Below are 15,766 nucleotides of genomic sequence, written 5' to 3' on the forward strand. Positions count from 1 at the left end.
GTGATTGAAACTGCTGCGGTAGGAAAATGTGGTTGGGTATGTACACACCGCAGGCGGAGATGCTTACTGGAAAGAAAACATGCAGCAGTTTAACCACAGCATGATTGGTTGATAATTTATTAGCGGCTGCAGGGTGTTTGTCTTGTTGATCTAAGCTGTTATTTGTGGGCGAGGAGGTTGCACTATCCGTGAGAGCACAAACTGACTCTCAGCTGGGGTTTCCGCTCCCCTCGCTTTCAGGCTGGAAAAACTCATGCATAAACACTCACATTTAATAAAAACAGTAATTGTTTTAATGCATAAAAAGGAAGAATACAATCTGCCATCATTCTGCATACTTGAGACTTTGTGATAGGTACATACATGTACGGAGATTCTAAAATTATTAAAGAAAACCGGAGGTCCCAGACCTGCACCAGGTACTTATAAGCCCTTATTCAGTAAGCATGGCAAAAGCAAACCAAACAGGAAGTAGATTTATTTTTCTTACTTAAGATAATTTAAGAATGCTTACTGAAGAGGAGCCAAAACAAACATAAAAACACATTACATATCCATGCATTACAAGTCATATATTTCTTCATTTAAGTGAGTTTCATGCAAAACTAGGCAAGTCCTTTATTTTGCAAGTAAATCAAGCCTCTATCATCTCTCTGTTCATTGCAAAAACTCTCAGACTGGTAGAAAAAGCATAAAAAAAAAAAAGATGAAATTTTCACACACTGATGAGTGGCAGTGCAGACCTGAGACTATACTGCTTTTCACATTTAGGTAAACACCAGTGAAGTAAGTGAGATTAGAGGCATAACAATGTTAACACACATATGGAGCTCATAGCGCAAACGTGAGACGACAGTTGTTTTGTTACACGGAAGCATTTGAAGTGTGTCATAAATGTTGTGTTCGACACTGATATCATTTGATGATCAAAATACACATTAAAATCCTTCATTTTTCAGTTTCAGTACTGCATAAACTATAGTTTTTTGTTCAGTGGAAAAAATGAAGACAGTTGCACTAAGCTCTTGTGTGGGCATAGAGAGACAAATAAACAAACGGCTGATCATGGCGATGGTGGATTTAAGGCAGAGTGACTGTCTAGTTCTGGTCACCCATGTACAAATACCCATATTAAGACACACGGCCCAAGGTCGAGCAACGCTGGAAGAGGCTGTTGTACTCTGAAAGTCAGTGTTTTATGAGAGCTCCTAATAGAAAAACAAAATAACTTATTTAGATTAGATCAACTGAGGAAGAAAAACATTTGATAAAATAACTATTAATATTGATACCTGCTAGACGATGGGCTTCTCAAGATCATATTTATCTTCAAGGTCTTCGTCAGAGTCTACAGAAGCAAAGGATCGTAATTAGTGTGATTAATGGAACATGGCTGTTGTTTGCACACATCAAACAAGCCAAAAACACCAGTGGGGATGTTTTTATAAATGCACAAGGTATGTAATATTCATAAAAATATTCATACTTCCAATTTTCTCATATTAGTAAAGTACACATAATTGTGTTGCCTGCAAACAACAACTGAAAACTTAAATTAATATATATTAATATAGATGCAATATTATATATCCATCACTATATATATATATATATATATATATATATATATATATATATATATATATATATATATATATATATACATACATACACACACACACACAATTACTTATATATGTTATATATATAATTTAATTTTTTTTTACACACTTTTGTACTTACTCCATGAGTTTTATTCACTTTCTAAAAGTGAATAAAACCGTTGGAGTAAGTTTTCATTATTTTTAGAAGCTCTGCTTGCTAAGATGAACAACATCCGTCTGAATACAATCAGCACAGAAGTGTGATCTTTTTTTAGGCTGTGAATCTAAAGCACATGAAGGCACAGGGTAATGCAAAGACATGTGCGATCATTTAAAATGAATGCATAAAATATGAAAGGGACACATACTGCAGCAATATCAAAGAGTTTAGTTGCTCACAATGGAATGGACACTGTTTATTTTATTTTATTTGCACTTCTTGATAATTGAATCTGCAAAGATAAAAATAAACGAAATGGGTCACACTTTATTTTAAGGCACAGTCCTCACTATTAACTACGACTTTTGCATCAATAAACTGCTTATTAATAGTTAGGTAGTTGTTAAGTTTAGGTATTGGTAGGATTAATGATGTGTAATATGGCCACGCAGAATATGTGCTTTATAAGTACTAATAAACAGCCAATAAGCTAGTTGTGTTACCAACAAAACTATACTAAACTAAAGCAAAGCAAATTAAACTAAACTAAACAGTCAAACTAGAAACAAATGAGCACATCTACAGATCTACTTAATATTTTTAGGATTCTTATTGATTTTGTTTGTAAGATTATAAATGTCTTTACTGTCACTTTGGTCAGTTTAATGCATCCTTGCTAAATAAAAGTATTATTATTATTTTTTTTAAATCTTACCCCAAACTGTGAACATTAGAGTATATATGCTGTGTATATACAGATAAAAGATAATGTTAGTATATGAATGTTTTTCTACTCAGCTCTTGGCTGTGTTTCACAGCTTTGTTTCCGGCGTATGCAGTGTGAGAAAAAAAAAAAAAAAAAAAAAGAATTACTGACTCAAAACTTTTGAAAGGTGTGTGTCTATGTGTATATATATATATATATATATATACATATACATACACATACACATATACATACACATATATGGGTATGACGGGGCTAAAGGCAATCCTTTGTGCTTTTCACTACTCCCATAGTGTATAATTGCAGAAAAAAGTGTTTTTAAAGTTTTTATTGAACATTGACGGAGCAAAAGATTGTGTGTGAATATAAATCCTAAAAGTGGTTTATTTTGTTTAAAACTCTTAGAAAAATTAGGCAAGATGGGCCACAGGGGGTTAAAAAAAGAAAATCACCAGCATTCGGCAAAAGGCACAAAGTATTTATACAAATACTTCAGCTAAAGTAATATGTTTAGAATAGTTTTGAAAGTTAAAAGTTGTTCAAAACAATTAAACTATCATAGCAAAGTTTGCACTATTTTCTATTTATTGTGATAAATAAAATAATTTATTTTTGTTCAATAAATATAGGCCTACTGTTATTAAAATGTTCATTGTCAAAATGCAAGTATCAAAACTATTTTAAAAAGTAAAGATTCCCAAAGCACTAAAGGGGATCCCATAATAATTTAATGTAGTTTTACAGTAGTAACAATACATGTAGTATTTTATTATATATGATTAATCTTATATTTTTAAATATGATGGTTTTATTATAAATATGGTGATTACCTCTAAGGTGGACACCCAGCTTATTATATGATATTTATCATCCAAATAACCAATTTTAGTTTGTGTTACATATAAAATCATAGTGGAGCAAAATGTACAATTTATTAATAGGAAATGGTATATTTTCCCAAGGCACTTTAATACAGCTGCAACACCTCTAAATACCATTTTCCTTGAATATCTCTACCGCTCACCGCAGTACACCTGAGCTCTGACACTGGCATTTCCTGGAAAATACGTGTCTGTTAATGTTGTATGTTTGTACTATATCTCTCGCATGTAACCGTGACACGTGATAAATAGACTATGACTACAAAAAAAGTGACAGAACCAGAAAAAACGTATTAAAGTTGTTACAACTTGTAAAACACATGACTGTAGATTTCCATGCAGCCCTGAGAACCATTCCCATGCTTGTCCAGCTAATACTGAACAGTTAAGTGAGTTATTACCTGCCATGGACTCAGGAGGAGAGTAGAACTGGCCGTCTGGAACGGGTCCTGGGTGTAAAAGAGGTTCTCGATCTAGCGCATTCTGCACTGAAAGATACCCTACCACACAGGACACACGTTAGCTACACACTGTACGAGCAAATCACAATCACCATAAGTTATAACTATGTCCATTAGCCTTTACAGATCATAGTCTCACTGTGATTAGATATTAGATTCTCACTGATTTCATCACCGGCCTCCTGGGGCAGGACTTTGAAGTCCAGCAGCCACGTCTCTATCCATGCCAGAATGAAGGAGAGAATGGGTAACAAATACCCAAACGCTCCCTGTGACAGAAGCTGGACGACAGAAGGACATTTTTGGTCAATGTAAAAAGTGTATAAATCTCAACTAAACAAAGTTGAATGAAAAACATCTCATACCTTTGATACAACTACTTTCACTATTAAGAAACCAGTGGTGATTGCTGTAGTTATCTGTAATGAAGAAATGTAGAGATGTGAGGGTCATTATATTAATCTATACGTCTTTTAAAACTATATAAATATACGTTTATGCGAAGCTCAGTCAAATAGTTTTGAGCACGCAACTCATGTGAAGTACTAAACGAGGAAAAAATACAGCAAGTTATTAATGAATAAAGCAACAGTGTCCTCTGGTGGAGGAAGGAGGAACAGGAAGTAGAAAGCCGCTTACCGCAATGACCCACCAATGGCGCAGCTTACACACTGCATACGCCAGAATCAAGGCTGCAAAGCGGAACACAGCCAAGAGCTGAGGAGAGAAACATTCATACAATAACATTATATTGTGCTTCCATATATACAGCATACACAGTTTATACATTAAACTTATCAAAAGTGACAGTAAAGACATTTATAATCTTACAAAAGATTTACATATACTATAACTGCTGTTCTTTTTAACTTTCTATTCATCAAAGAATGCATGAAAAAATATATCACGATTTCCACATAACTAGTAAGCAGCTGTTTTCAACGTTGACAATAAGAAATGTTTCTTGACCACTGAGGACAGGACCATGTGACACTTAAGGCTTGAGTAATGACTGCTGAAATTTCAGCTTTGCCATCACAGGAAATAAATAAAAATTTAAAAATATATAAAAACAGAAAACATTTTAAATGGTAATACCATTTTACAATATTACAGTATTTTTGCAGCCACTGTGACCAATTAAACACTGCATACCTTTGTATAGTAGTGTATATAACATGACCAACACTCGCATGTTTCAACCTTTCAGGACTGGTTTATCAACATTTCATAAATTATTTGTTACATTAAAACTTCAGTTTAAAGAATGCGGTGAGGTAGCATTTTAAAAATGGCATCACTGTGTATTAACATAAATCTAGGCCACACAGAAGCTTACAGGGCAACGTCTACAGGCTTATTTCCCAAATACAAATTTATCCCGAAAAAAAAAAAAAAAGTAATAAGACCAACATTTTTTTGTTGTTGTTGTTGTTTGTTTAAATTCAGTATCATGCCACTTACTGTTAAACAATTCAAAATAAAGTTTTAAACACTCATTTCAGAACAACTGGATGTGTATATCAAGGAAGCAAACCACTTTATTAATAATAATTTATAATTAATTAAATTATAGTGTTTGTGAATTCACTATTATGCTTAATTATGATAAATGGGTTTAATATATCATGCAGCCTTGGAAAATAGTCTAATAATGTGTTTTATGGATTCTTGTCCGTGAAATGCGCCACTTCCGGAATTTTGCCGGTTAGTCGACGCGAGCAAAATGAATTTGATGATTTTTAAAAATCGACTAGTCGCCTAAAATCAACGAATCGTGACAGCCCTAGATAGAAGTGTTAAATAGTTCAATTAGATCATCATGTCCTCAACTTCATGTCATACCAAACCTGTAAGGTTTTCCTTCTTTGTTAAATTGTTGAATAAAGTTGTTTTGTTTTCTTTGCACACAAAAAGTATTCTCGTAACGTCATAAAATTACAGTTAAACCACTGATGTCACATGCACTATTTTAACAATGTCCTTGCTACCTTTCTGGGCCTTGAACGTGTCAGTTGCGCTGCTGTCTATGGAGGGTCAGAGAGCTCTTGGATTTCATCAAAAATACCTTACGAGTTTGGAACAACATGAGGGTGAAGTAATTAATGACAGAATTTTAATTTTTAGGTGAACTATGCCTTTAAAATATGTCAGTGCCATTGATTTGTATCAAGATGCACACCAGTAATGTTTTTTCTAAGGCACATAAAAAATAAAAAAAAATTAAAGGTCTAATCCTGGTTTAATCTAAAACCTGTCTGTGAAACCAGGCCTAAGTTTTCCTGGACAGAAACTATGTGGTTTGAAAGAGCGTAAGTGAGGTCATATGTTAAGTGAGAAGAGCCTTCTTTGAAAAGGGAACCGTGGGATGGACTGGCTCTAAAATTACCACAACCAGTTTCATCAGAATTCACACCTTTAAATGCTGGTGATTTCCCTGCTAAAGCATCAAAATGTAATGTATCTTAAAAAGCAGGTCCTGTTTACTTGTGCACAGATGTATTTGCATTGTGATAAGTTAGAGATTCACAAAACTTTTTTGCCAGCCAAACCCATTTGACCCAAAACATTTACTTGAAAACTCTTCTGAACTAATAAGCTAATATTTCAGAAATAGAGGGTATTGTATAAGCCAGTACTTACAAATATGTCAAAAAAAGATGTGTGGTAATCATACTTCAACACCTCTTTTTTCAGCTGCTCTTGTATACCTCCATTGCCCTGGATGAAGATAAACAAAACAATTCAACCTTATGTATGCATCAGACAAAATGCAGTGCAACTATTTTGTCACATATATTTAAAAGATGTTAAGAACTTCATATTATTAATATCTAGTGGAGATGTATTACTACAACATACATTGAGCTCAATGATCCACAGCAAGGTGACGAACAAAAGGTCAAAGGTCACGAACAAGCAAAAGGTTCTTCGGACATCAGAGATGCACTTCTTCTCTCCTCCTTCATAGGATTCGATACGGGCAGAAATGGGTGTTGAGTTAATGTTGCCCACACCCCCAATAGTGGCCCGTGAACCCACACTGCTGCTGCATTGGCTGTCCATGACTCGTCCACTCGTGTCACTCCATTCACACTCACTCTTCTGGAGGGTCTGTGGTCATGCCTAGTTCTGAAATTACACCAAAAGTGGAGGCATTTTACACAGCGATCAAAGGTTTATAGTTATTACTGTCATTTGATAAGGACTTTGTGACGTCTTTAAATCAACAAACCCACTAAACATCCTGTATAGTAACTACGTGGATATATTTATAAAGCACACACACACACACACACACACACAAAGAAAGAAGTGATGAAATATTAACACCCATTATATAGTGCAGCATGCGTTTCAGATATAAAAATCACATTCATTTTATCCAAAGGGGAATTTATTTTTAACAATAATGTTTTAAAACTTTTTAAAAGGCACACATACAGAGTAACAATATTGTTGACTGAAGGTATATGCTTTTGTTGAAACCACCAGTCTGCATTATTTCAACTTATTTTTAAACAAGCTTGTTTAACAGCAGAATTCCTGGTGAAAAACTACATTACCCATGATTTTCCAAGAAATCTCCACCAATCAGAGAACCAAGACAAGCAAATTGCACCAAAACAGAACACTTTATTTGGAAATAATTGTTAAATGTTGTTTCTATATACACGATTAACATCTTTAAATCAATATTTTTATATTCACCTGTTGTTTTAGTTTCATTGTCATTTGCAATGCTTCATGGGATTGTAGTTCTTATCTTCATTAAAGCTGTTAAGTAGACAATCTTGTTTTTTGTCCAATTTTCAAATACTTTTTGTAATGTTGTAATTCTCATAGTTAGTTGGTTTGGTTCATGGCTTATAATGCTTTAACAGAGACCTATTTGGAAAAATTAATTGGAAAAATACTGCAGAATCAAGGCTGCTGAAAAAGTAGGTGGGCACTGTTGCCCTCCATTACATGCCACTTTGGGATACTTGATTCTGACTGGTCAAACGAGGCATTCAGCTGTAAAATATGTAGAATAAGAACATGCTGCCCATGACAACAGTGTATAACTGACCACTTGGTGCAGGAAACCCTGATGTTCTGTCACATAATTTTAACTCAAATTAATAGTTTGTGTCCATATATTATTCATATGTGAAGTAGCTGTGTAATAAGCAGGATAATGTAAAATGTGACCCTGGAGCACAAAACCAGTCTTAAGTCGCTGGGGTATATTTGTAGCAACAGCCAAAAATACATTGCATGGGTCAAAATTATAGATTTTTCTTTTATGTCAAAAATCATTAGAATATTAAGTAAAGATCATCTAAACTTAATTTTTGATTAGTAATATGCATTGCTAAGAACTTCATTTGGACAACTTTAAAGGCAATTTTCTCATTATTTAGATTTTTTGCATCCTCAGTTTCCAGATATTCAAATGGTTGTATCTCAACCAAATATTGTCCTATCCTAACAAACCATCAAAGGAAAGCTTATTTACTCAGCTTTCAGATTATGAATAAATGTTAATTTTGAAAAATAATTTTGACCCTTATGACTGGTTTTGTTGTCCAGGGTCACAAATTATGCTGAAAAGACAACAATATTCCAACTTTTTCTACATCATGACACTTGAGAATCAGCCAAAACTAAGTGGGCTAATCCTGTTAAAATCAACAAAGCTTGCAATCATTCAAATTTGATCACAATTGCAAGGAATGCTGTGGTAAGTGAATAGTAACTAGGCATGGAAATGTAGTTCAGCGAGTCTTCATGAGGAAGTACTCCAAAAAACATTAAAAAAAATAAAAAAACAGGCAAAAGTTTAAGAGAACAGTAACTGTCTGTTGGTTATTGGGACAAGTTCCTCTTACTGATGCCATTTACCAAAAACCAGGAGCACAGGTATTCTCATGCCTTGTGGACTGCATTGTTTGCATATCACTCTGTAAGACAGACCTAACCACACTAGGCAGGATATTTGCTTCCCCTAAAAACACATATACATAGGAACTAACTTCATGCTGTACTTCACATAATTTTGGATTACTCTTACTGACAATATAATTAGTAACTTGTATAGGAAATATGACTTCATTGCTGGCTCCAGCTGATATGCTGATACAAACAAGGCCTAGTTCCTTTTATAATAAGGAAAATTGAAGCATACAACGCACCTAACACTAATTATGTTAGTTTGTGTTTATGTTCTGAAGTGGTTATTTCAGAGTTCTGCCCAAGCAATTTGCATGCTATGGGCTAGCATGATAATACAGCAGTATAACAGGAAAAGCAGCGCTAATTTCTCAAAATTTGAAACACGGTGACATAATTACACATCACAAATGTCTGTAATGGTAACTAAAATGGTAACAAGCGAAATAAACAAGCTTACACTCACAATCTCTCAAACAAAACAAGCTATCGGGTTACATCGAGTCAATTTACAGGACATCACAGTCATATTAGCATCGGTTTATCAAAAGAGATGTGAGCTATAGATCATGTCGCTTACCTTGCAGTGCAATCCTATAAAAGTACACCTTGTATTACAGTCAACCGATAAAGCAGTGAGGATCTACCTGTGTCGTTAAAAATTCCGCACCATCTGATGACTTCCGTTTCAGTCACACAGGAAATAGCGTGATGTTGTTTTGAAAAGGGAATTCTGGGATATGTAGTACAAACAGGAACTGAGTCTGACCTGTGCACTGCTCCACGGTGTAATTAATTCATTATATACAGCTCTACACATGCACTAACAAACAATAACAATAACAGACCTATTAGAATTATTATAATATATATATAAAATCGTTCTAATATTTTCATACAGTTGCCCTAAAAGTAAAAAAAAAAAAAGTTTGAATTGCACTGAATTAGAAAGACAATAAAAAACCAAGCATCTACAAACAAATGATGCTAGAGCTTCCCTCAGAACGAACTTTTGACTTTTAATCAACTAGAAGGTCATTGTAGTTCATCTCATTAGCTAATGTGGACAAATGAGTGTCCAAATAATTTGTCTTCATTTTGAACAATATAGCCTATATTATCTAATGATAATTTCATTACTTATTCTTTTTGCGAAATACGAGATGTGATGTTAAATGTCTTTAATGCAAATACATACCTTTTAGTTTTTGAGTCACTGTATTCTTGTAAGTTAATCAAGATGCTATCATACATTATTTTAGCTCATGTCCTTTTATAGATAGCCAGATCTTTATTTCACACCTCTACAGACTTGAGCAGGAAACCCATGCTTTCATCTTTGTCTATGCAAAACATTGTCTTATGACATTGTTAAATTAATTTGCTCAACAATGGTGAGGTATTTTTTTTTATTGAAATCAAAATTCCAGAAGTTTCTTTAACATCATTTGAAAATAAACTGTAAGCATCCACACTGCAAGTCATCTTAAAGGATACATAAAACAATAAGCAGACAAACAGAATATTAACTGTCAAACAAAAAATTAATTGCCACATTAGTCCATTCTAGATCAGAACAACACACAGGTGTAATTTGCCCCAAATTTGGCATATTAAAACTGAGGCTTCAATAATGAGGCACAGTTCACACTGTAAATCAACAAGAACTTTCAAACTTAAAACTGACATTCTTCAGTTTCAAAGTTATATTCAACAGTACCTGCACTCATTTCATGTGCTCTTTGACAGTCTAATATAGTTTATTTAGAAGCTGTTAATTTAAGCCTAATGTATTGTGGTTAATGTGCATTGTGCATGTAAAGCAGAGTGAGGTATTCAGCAGTCAGATGTCATCTTCTCAGTCAGAGCTGATTGGCAGGTGCTGGGTGGGTTGAACACCCCAGGGTCACTAATGCCCAGCTGAAGGTCAAAGAAGCGAGTGGAAGTAGTCACGCTACTGTTTTTGGTGTATGTCTCCTGCACGGGATAGCAGTCCTTCAGAGTATACACACCAACCCAAGCTTCATCTGTGAAAGACAGAAGAATGTACAAAGCTCAGAATCAGATCATGCAAATCAGAACAACATGGTATAAACATAAACATACTTTTGCGAGCTGGTTTCCGATCAGACCATTCTTGGACCTCGATCATGTCTCCAGGTCCTCCAATGAAGTACTGGTCCTCATATGTGGAGTTCAGGGGAATATCATACGGGTCCCAGGCCTCCGTCAGAGCAGTCTTTGCACACTGCTTTGTAATTTCTTCAATTTGGAAAAGCACTCCACTCTTGAACAAGTAGATGTACTCAAAGAACCTCAAAGACAATTGCACAGTGCAAATACTTTTAATGCAAGCTAATTTGAGCTTTTTAAATACAATTCAAATCAGTGATTCAGTTGTGTTTCTAATTTTGACAATAGTTGATCATTTGCATCTACACAATGGTAAACAACAGCTTAAGCAGTCATATTTTGCACTGACAAAAATAAACTTAAATTTTCTTATACTACTACTACTAATAAATCATTTTATTTTTGTATTTTTGTCTAGTTTTGCAATACACATCTACACATCAAGATACATTTATTAGAGATATAAAATTACTTGTGATGTTTTTGGAATCAAAACTGAATACTTGACCTTTTGCTTAAAAACAAGGCAAAATATCTGTGGGGTAAGAAAACAAATTTGCCTCTTTAAATTAAGTTTATTTTATTCACTCCATAGGTGGATTTTATTTTTCTTAATTTGAGTCAATTAATCTAGAGAAAACAAGACTTTATACCTTACATTATTTTTCTTCTCAAGTAAATATATATTGATTTTTTTTTAATTATCATCTAGATTTTTTTGTTGAATAACCTACCATTATAAATAACTGTAATAATGATTATGAGAATAATGGTTAATTTTGATATATTTTTTCAGAAAACAAGACTTTATACATTCTCGTTTTGCTTCTTAAATAAATTTATATGGACTTAAAATGTTGAGATATTTAGAAAATAAGATAAAAACATTTCTGCAGTGATAAGAAAGCATATTAAAATCTGTTTCATAGTATTTGATGAATTCGTACTTCTTGCATGGTGTGTGTCCTGTCTTCTGCTCCAGGACCCTAATTCGCTGATTCTGCGCATCATAGGAGACCGCTGCCCGTGTGTTTCGTCCCGTGCCGTGATCATACTCCACGGTGCGACCCTCCCACTGTAGCGGCGCCAGACAGGGCTCCGGCGCCGCCGCTTCTGTCGGAGGAGAGCCCAGACAAGGCACCATCGCGGATAATAATGAGAGTCCTAGTGCAAGAACAACAAAGCCTGACATGTCTGTTGGTGTAAAGTTATAATGACATGAGATTTAAGTATTCATATAAATATCCAAGGCCTGTGACTGAAGAAGAGGATTTTCCAGAAAGTGTCAGTGCCTGTGCCTAATCCAAAATGACAAAACACACCAGCAGCATCCATGTCACAAACACGTCGGAAACACCGATTGGTCAGATATATCCAATCGCACGACAAACCTATAATTATTTTTTTACTAGCTGAAAAATATTAAGATGACCTTTTATTAGGCTATGTATTCATAATAATATTATATAATTTATTAATAATTAAAACATATAATTTTATATTAATATTGTATTAATATTGTAATAATGTATTATTTTAAATGTAACGAATCATAAGATTTCACCATAATAATAATGTGCATTTTTAATTATATATATATATATAATAATAATCATAAATGCATTATTAATGTACTGTATCATTATTAATATATAATATTTGCATATTTAACGTATTATTTACAGTTTTGTTGTAAAAAACCGTAAAGATTTTACCATAATAATGGCACACAATTTCAACGAAACAGTAATAAATAATAGTTGATATGGCGTTGGTAACGAACACGACAGCAACAACATATGTTATTTATAGTGTTTGGTTCTTAATCTTGAAATTATGAACAATAACAACTTATCTCTGTGCACTGAAAGAATGTGTTGTCTACAAATCTGACCAAACAGACAGTATCGAGCATATGTGGTTATTATAAACTCCGCCATTTGCATCAGTTTGTTTACGAGCCGATGTTTCTGAGACATCCACACCACCAGATGGCAGCATCCATTTCTGCCAATATTTTTGACTTTAGTCTGCCTGTCTTTAATGTGCGTTTGGTGTTGTTGACTTTTTAATATGGCGAGTTCCTTCCAACGTGTGTACTAAAAACAGGTCGAATCCGTTTAAAGAGACTGATAAAATGTCTGAATTGACAGAGACTCAGTTTGAATCCAGTGATGATGAACTCCCAGAGGAGGTCGCCTTTGATGCGTCCAAAAGTGCTGCTCTGAAGAGTGTTAAAGGTGCACTGGAAGCAGCCAAAAGGTCCGTGAGTGAGTCCACTGGCTTCAGACACGGAGCACGTGAGCGTACGCGGGGTAAACATTTTTGTTTTTCACTTTGTTTTCAGAGAAAAGCGCCTACTGAAGGAGAAGCGAAAAAAGAGACAACAGCTGTTTCAAGAACAAAAGGTACAAGATTGTGATTCTGTCCTCGGGATGTCTACTACATTGTTATTGCCAAGAAAAGCTTATAAATTATAATTCGCACTCAACTGAGTATTTTACAAGTATTGTTGTTGTATGCATTTGTAAATTTTATTTAATTTCTGTATTTTCTTAAATGGGTGTGTGTTAACTTTGTTACTTTTTCTTATTTGTAAGTCGCTTTGGATAAAAGCGTCTGCTAAATGACTAAAAGTAAATTTTTTAACATGTCAAACAAATCTGTTGTTTTTCAGAAGAGAAAACTTCTTCCTCAAGAGCTCCTGGAGGAATTTGATAAAAAGCCCCAAAAGTAAGGTCTTCAGCTAAATGGAAACCATTTGATTCCTTTTGGAGACCTAATATATTGTTATTCCTTCATTTTAGACAGACAGGGCCATCAGACAACAAAGGTATCAACAAAAAGGTATCAACAAAGCCGTTAGACAACAATAAAGGTAACAATCTAGTAACCTTCTAGTATATCTTTATACTATTTCCTGTCGGTCAGTATTGAATGAAGAACAATGCTTTTATAGACAAGACGAAGACAGGGACCACGCCTAAGAAAATCTCAAAAAGGTAATAATATTATTTTGACATTTATCTCACTGAAAGGGTTCCACGTGTACTTATGGAAAATGTGTCTGATTTCAGTTTACCAGACAGCTACAGAGTAACGAGGATAAAGGATGAATCTGCTGTAAAATCATTGCAACAAAAGGCCATGGACTTCGTTCAGTCCCGTCTTTATGGACCAGGAACCAAAAGAACAACCAGTAAGTTAATGCGTTATGCTGTTCAGATCCTTCTTTTTACCAGATCTTGTAGACCAACTGAATATTCAAAATATTTGTGTATATTTATCTTCAGATGCAGAGCTTCTGTCCCTCAAAAAGAAAAGGGGTGCGAGCCAAGGTGCAGCTGTGGAGTTTGCGAATAAAAAATTGGGTGAGTAGTGAGATTTTCTTGTTTAGCAAGTACATTATGTCCTCGATATTTGTTTTGTAAAGCAACAGGCTGAGCTGTCTTTATTGATTTACAGGTGCATACAAAAAAGCGAGGATTGCAAGGTCCAACAAACGGTTTATACACCAACACAAACTGATTCCTTTATGAGATGAAACGGGAGAAAGAACTGCTGAATTATGAGTTTAACACCTGGAGGCGGCTTCCATCATCCTGCTGTTTTTGACGCCTTTAATTTCATACATTTTTCTTTTCTTTAATCCTCATATAGTTAAATACTTATCCTTATCAAACAAGATAAAGTTAACAATTGACTTAAATCTTGTGTACAAATTAAACTTAAATCTGAACATTTTTCACTAGAGGCAGAAATTTAAGTGTGCATATTTACTCGATACATCAATAAATGTAAACCTGATCTAAGAATTAATTAATGTGTCAGTTACTTAGTTTAATAAAGTCAATCTTATGTAAAATGATGACCAAGTTATGGTTATAGAATTTTACAAGGAAGCTAAAAGGAAAGCTCACCCAAAAATAACAATTCTGACATTTACTCATGTTGTTCCCAACCCATAAGACTTTGCTTAATCTTCAAAACACAAATGAAGATATTTTTTTATAAAATCTGAGAGGTTTCTGTCCCTCCATTTAAAAGTCTAGGTAACCAAAATTGATAAGATCCAAAAAGATTATTAAGGCATCATAAAACGATTTAATATGAATCAAGCAGTTTAGTCTTGTAAAGAGATATTTAATTCAGGCTTTAATTCACAAATATACAGACATACAAGCTTCCATGCTTACCATATGTGATTTGCTGTATGTACGATGTGTTAATCATCATTTAGATGTAAATAAAAGCCTAAGTTAAATCTGGTTATGATATAAAATGATTGTAGCTCTTCACAAAACTGTCATTAAACGGTTTATTCATATGCCTTGTTTCACAATGTGTTTATAACCTTTTTGGATCTTTTAAGTTTTGGTTACCTGGACTTTAAGTGGAGGGACAGAACCCTCTCAGGTTTTAACAAAAATATCTTCACATGTGACCCTGGAGCACAAAACCAGTCTTAAGTCGCTGGGGTATATTTGTAGCAACCGCCAAAAATATGTTGTATGGGTGAAAATGATTGATTTTTCTTTTATGTCAAAAATCATTAGGACATTAAGTAAAGATCATGTTCCATGAAGATATTTAGTAAATTTCCTGCCGTAAATATATTAACTTAATTTTTGATTAGTATTATGAATTGCTAAGGACTTAATTTGGACAAATTTAAAGGCGATTTTCTCAGTATTTAGATTTTTTTTGCATCCTCAGATTCCAGATTTTCAAATAGTTGCATCTTTGCCAAATATTGTCCTATCCCAACAAACCACACATCAATGAAAAGCTTATTTATTCAGCTTTCAGATGATGTGTACATCTCAATAAAAACAAAATTGACCCTTATGACTGGTTTTGTGGTC

The 15,766-nt window shown here is 34.1% G+C and overlaps 3 protein-coding genes across 7 annotated transcripts; 1 reads left to right on the top strand and 2 right to left on the bottom strand.

The window, feature by feature from the left end:
- Positions 1-273: 273 nt before the first annotated feature.
- LOC306845737 (STARD3 N-terminal-like protein) lies at positions 274-9,464 on the bottom strand. Of its 4 annotated transcripts, none has more exons than XM_079378709.1 (9): positions 9,416-9,464; positions 6,696-6,965; positions 6,477-6,554; positions 4,473-4,550; positions 4,199-4,252; positions 3,997-4,114; positions 3,774-3,872; positions 1,293-1,348; positions 274-1,208 (listed from the first exon to the last, which is right to left on the bottom strand). In XM_079378709.1, exons 2-8 carry the CDS (start codon positions 6,897-6,899, stop codon positions 1,296-1,298), a joined length of 684 nt encoding a protein of 227 aa, XP_079234835.1. In that variant the 5' UTR covers positions 6,900-6,965; positions 9,416-9,464; the 3' UTR covers positions 274-1,208; positions 1,293-1,295. The 4 variants fall into 4 exon arrangements, with proteins under 4 accessions (XP_079234835.1, XP_079234834.1, XP_079234832.1 ...); XM_079378708.1 differs by having other exon boundaries at positions 9,349-9,464; XM_079378706.1 differs by having other exon boundaries at positions 3,973-4,114; positions 9,349-9,464.
- Positions 9,465-10,158: 694 nt separating this feature from the next.
- Positions 10,159-12,884, bottom strand: LOC306846626 (mammalian ependymin-related protein 1-like). 2 transcript variants are annotated; one of them, XM_079380117.1, is made up of 4 exons: positions 12,753-12,884; positions 11,849-12,065; positions 10,875-11,083; positions 10,159-10,795 (listed from the first exon to the last, which is right to left on the bottom strand). In XM_079380117.1, exons 1-4 carry the CDS (start codon positions 12,814-12,816, stop codon positions 10,605-10,607), a joined length of 681 nt encoding a protein of 226 aa, XP_079236243.1. In that variant the 5' UTR covers positions 12,817-12,884; the 3' UTR covers positions 10,159-10,604. The 2 variants fall into 2 exon arrangements, with proteins under 2 accessions (XP_079236243.1, XP_079236242.1); XM_079380116.1 differs by lacking the exon at positions 12,753-12,884 and having other exon boundaries at positions 11,849-12,211.
- Positions 12,765-15,742, top strand: LOC306846625 (U3 small nucleolar RNA-associated protein NOL7-like). Its single transcript, XM_079380115.1, has 8 exons — positions 12,765-13,163; positions 13,249-13,309; positions 13,579-13,634; positions 13,709-13,779; positions 13,861-13,903; positions 13,979-14,100; positions 14,195-14,272; positions 14,367-15,742. Exons 1-8 carry the CDS (start codon positions 13,039-13,041, stop codon positions 14,438-14,440), a joined length of 630 nt encoding a protein of 209 aa, XP_079236241.1. The 5' UTR covers positions 12,765-13,038; the 3' UTR covers positions 14,441-15,742.
- Positions 15,743-15,766: the final 24 nt, after the last annotated feature.

Source organism: Barbus barbus (genome assembly GCF_936440315.1).
Source record: "Barbus barbus genome assembly, chromosome: 26".
Taxonomy (NCBI): domain Eukaryota; kingdom Metazoa; phylum Chordata; class Actinopteri; order Cypriniformes; family Cyprinidae; genus Barbus; species Barbus barbus.

What these genes read in the sequence shown, in the direction of transcription:
- LOC306845737 (XM_079378706.1), bottom strand. Translation starts at nt 6,899, where the DNA reads ATGGACAGCCAATGCAGCAGCAGTGTGGGTTCACGGGCCACTATTGGG. An exon ending in GAATCTAATATCTAATCACA is followed by an intron (nt 3,873 to 3,972) that starts GTGAGACTATGA and finishes CCTGTGTGGTAG; the next exon opens with GGTATCTTTCAGTGCAGAAT. An exon ending in TCCTCCTGAGTCCATGGCAG is followed by an intron (nt 1,349 to 3,773) that starts GTAATAACTCAC and finishes TTGCTTCTGTAG; the next exon opens with ACTCTGACGAAGACCTTGAA.
- LOC306846626 (XM_079380117.1), bottom strand. Translation starts at nt 12,816, where the DNA reads ATGCTCGATACTGTCTGTTTGGTCAGATTTGTAGACAACACATTCTTT. An exon ending in CTTTCAGTGCACAGAGATAA is followed by an intron (nt 12,066 to 12,752) that starts GTTGTTATTGTT and finishes TTCTTGCACTAG; the next exon opens with GACTCTCATTATTATCCGCG. An exon ending in GGACACACACCATGCAAGAA is followed by an intron (nt 11,084 to 11,848) that starts GTACGAATTCAT and finishes ATTGTCTTTGAG; the next exon opens with GTTCTTTGAGTACATCTACT.
- LOC306846625 (XM_079380115.1), top strand. Translation starts at nt 13,039, where the DNA reads ATGTCTGAATTGACAGAGACTCAGTTTGAATCCAGTGATGATGAACTC. An exon ending in AGCTGTTTCAAGAACAAAAG is followed by an intron (nt 13,310 to 13,578) that starts GTACAAGATTGT and finishes GTTGTTTTTCAG; the next exon opens with AAGAGAAAACTTCTTCCTCA. An exon ending in CCTAAGAAAATCTCAAAAAG is followed by an intron (nt 13,904 to 13,978) that starts GTAATAATATTA and finishes GTCTGATTTCAG; the next exon opens with TTTACCAGACAGCTACAGAG.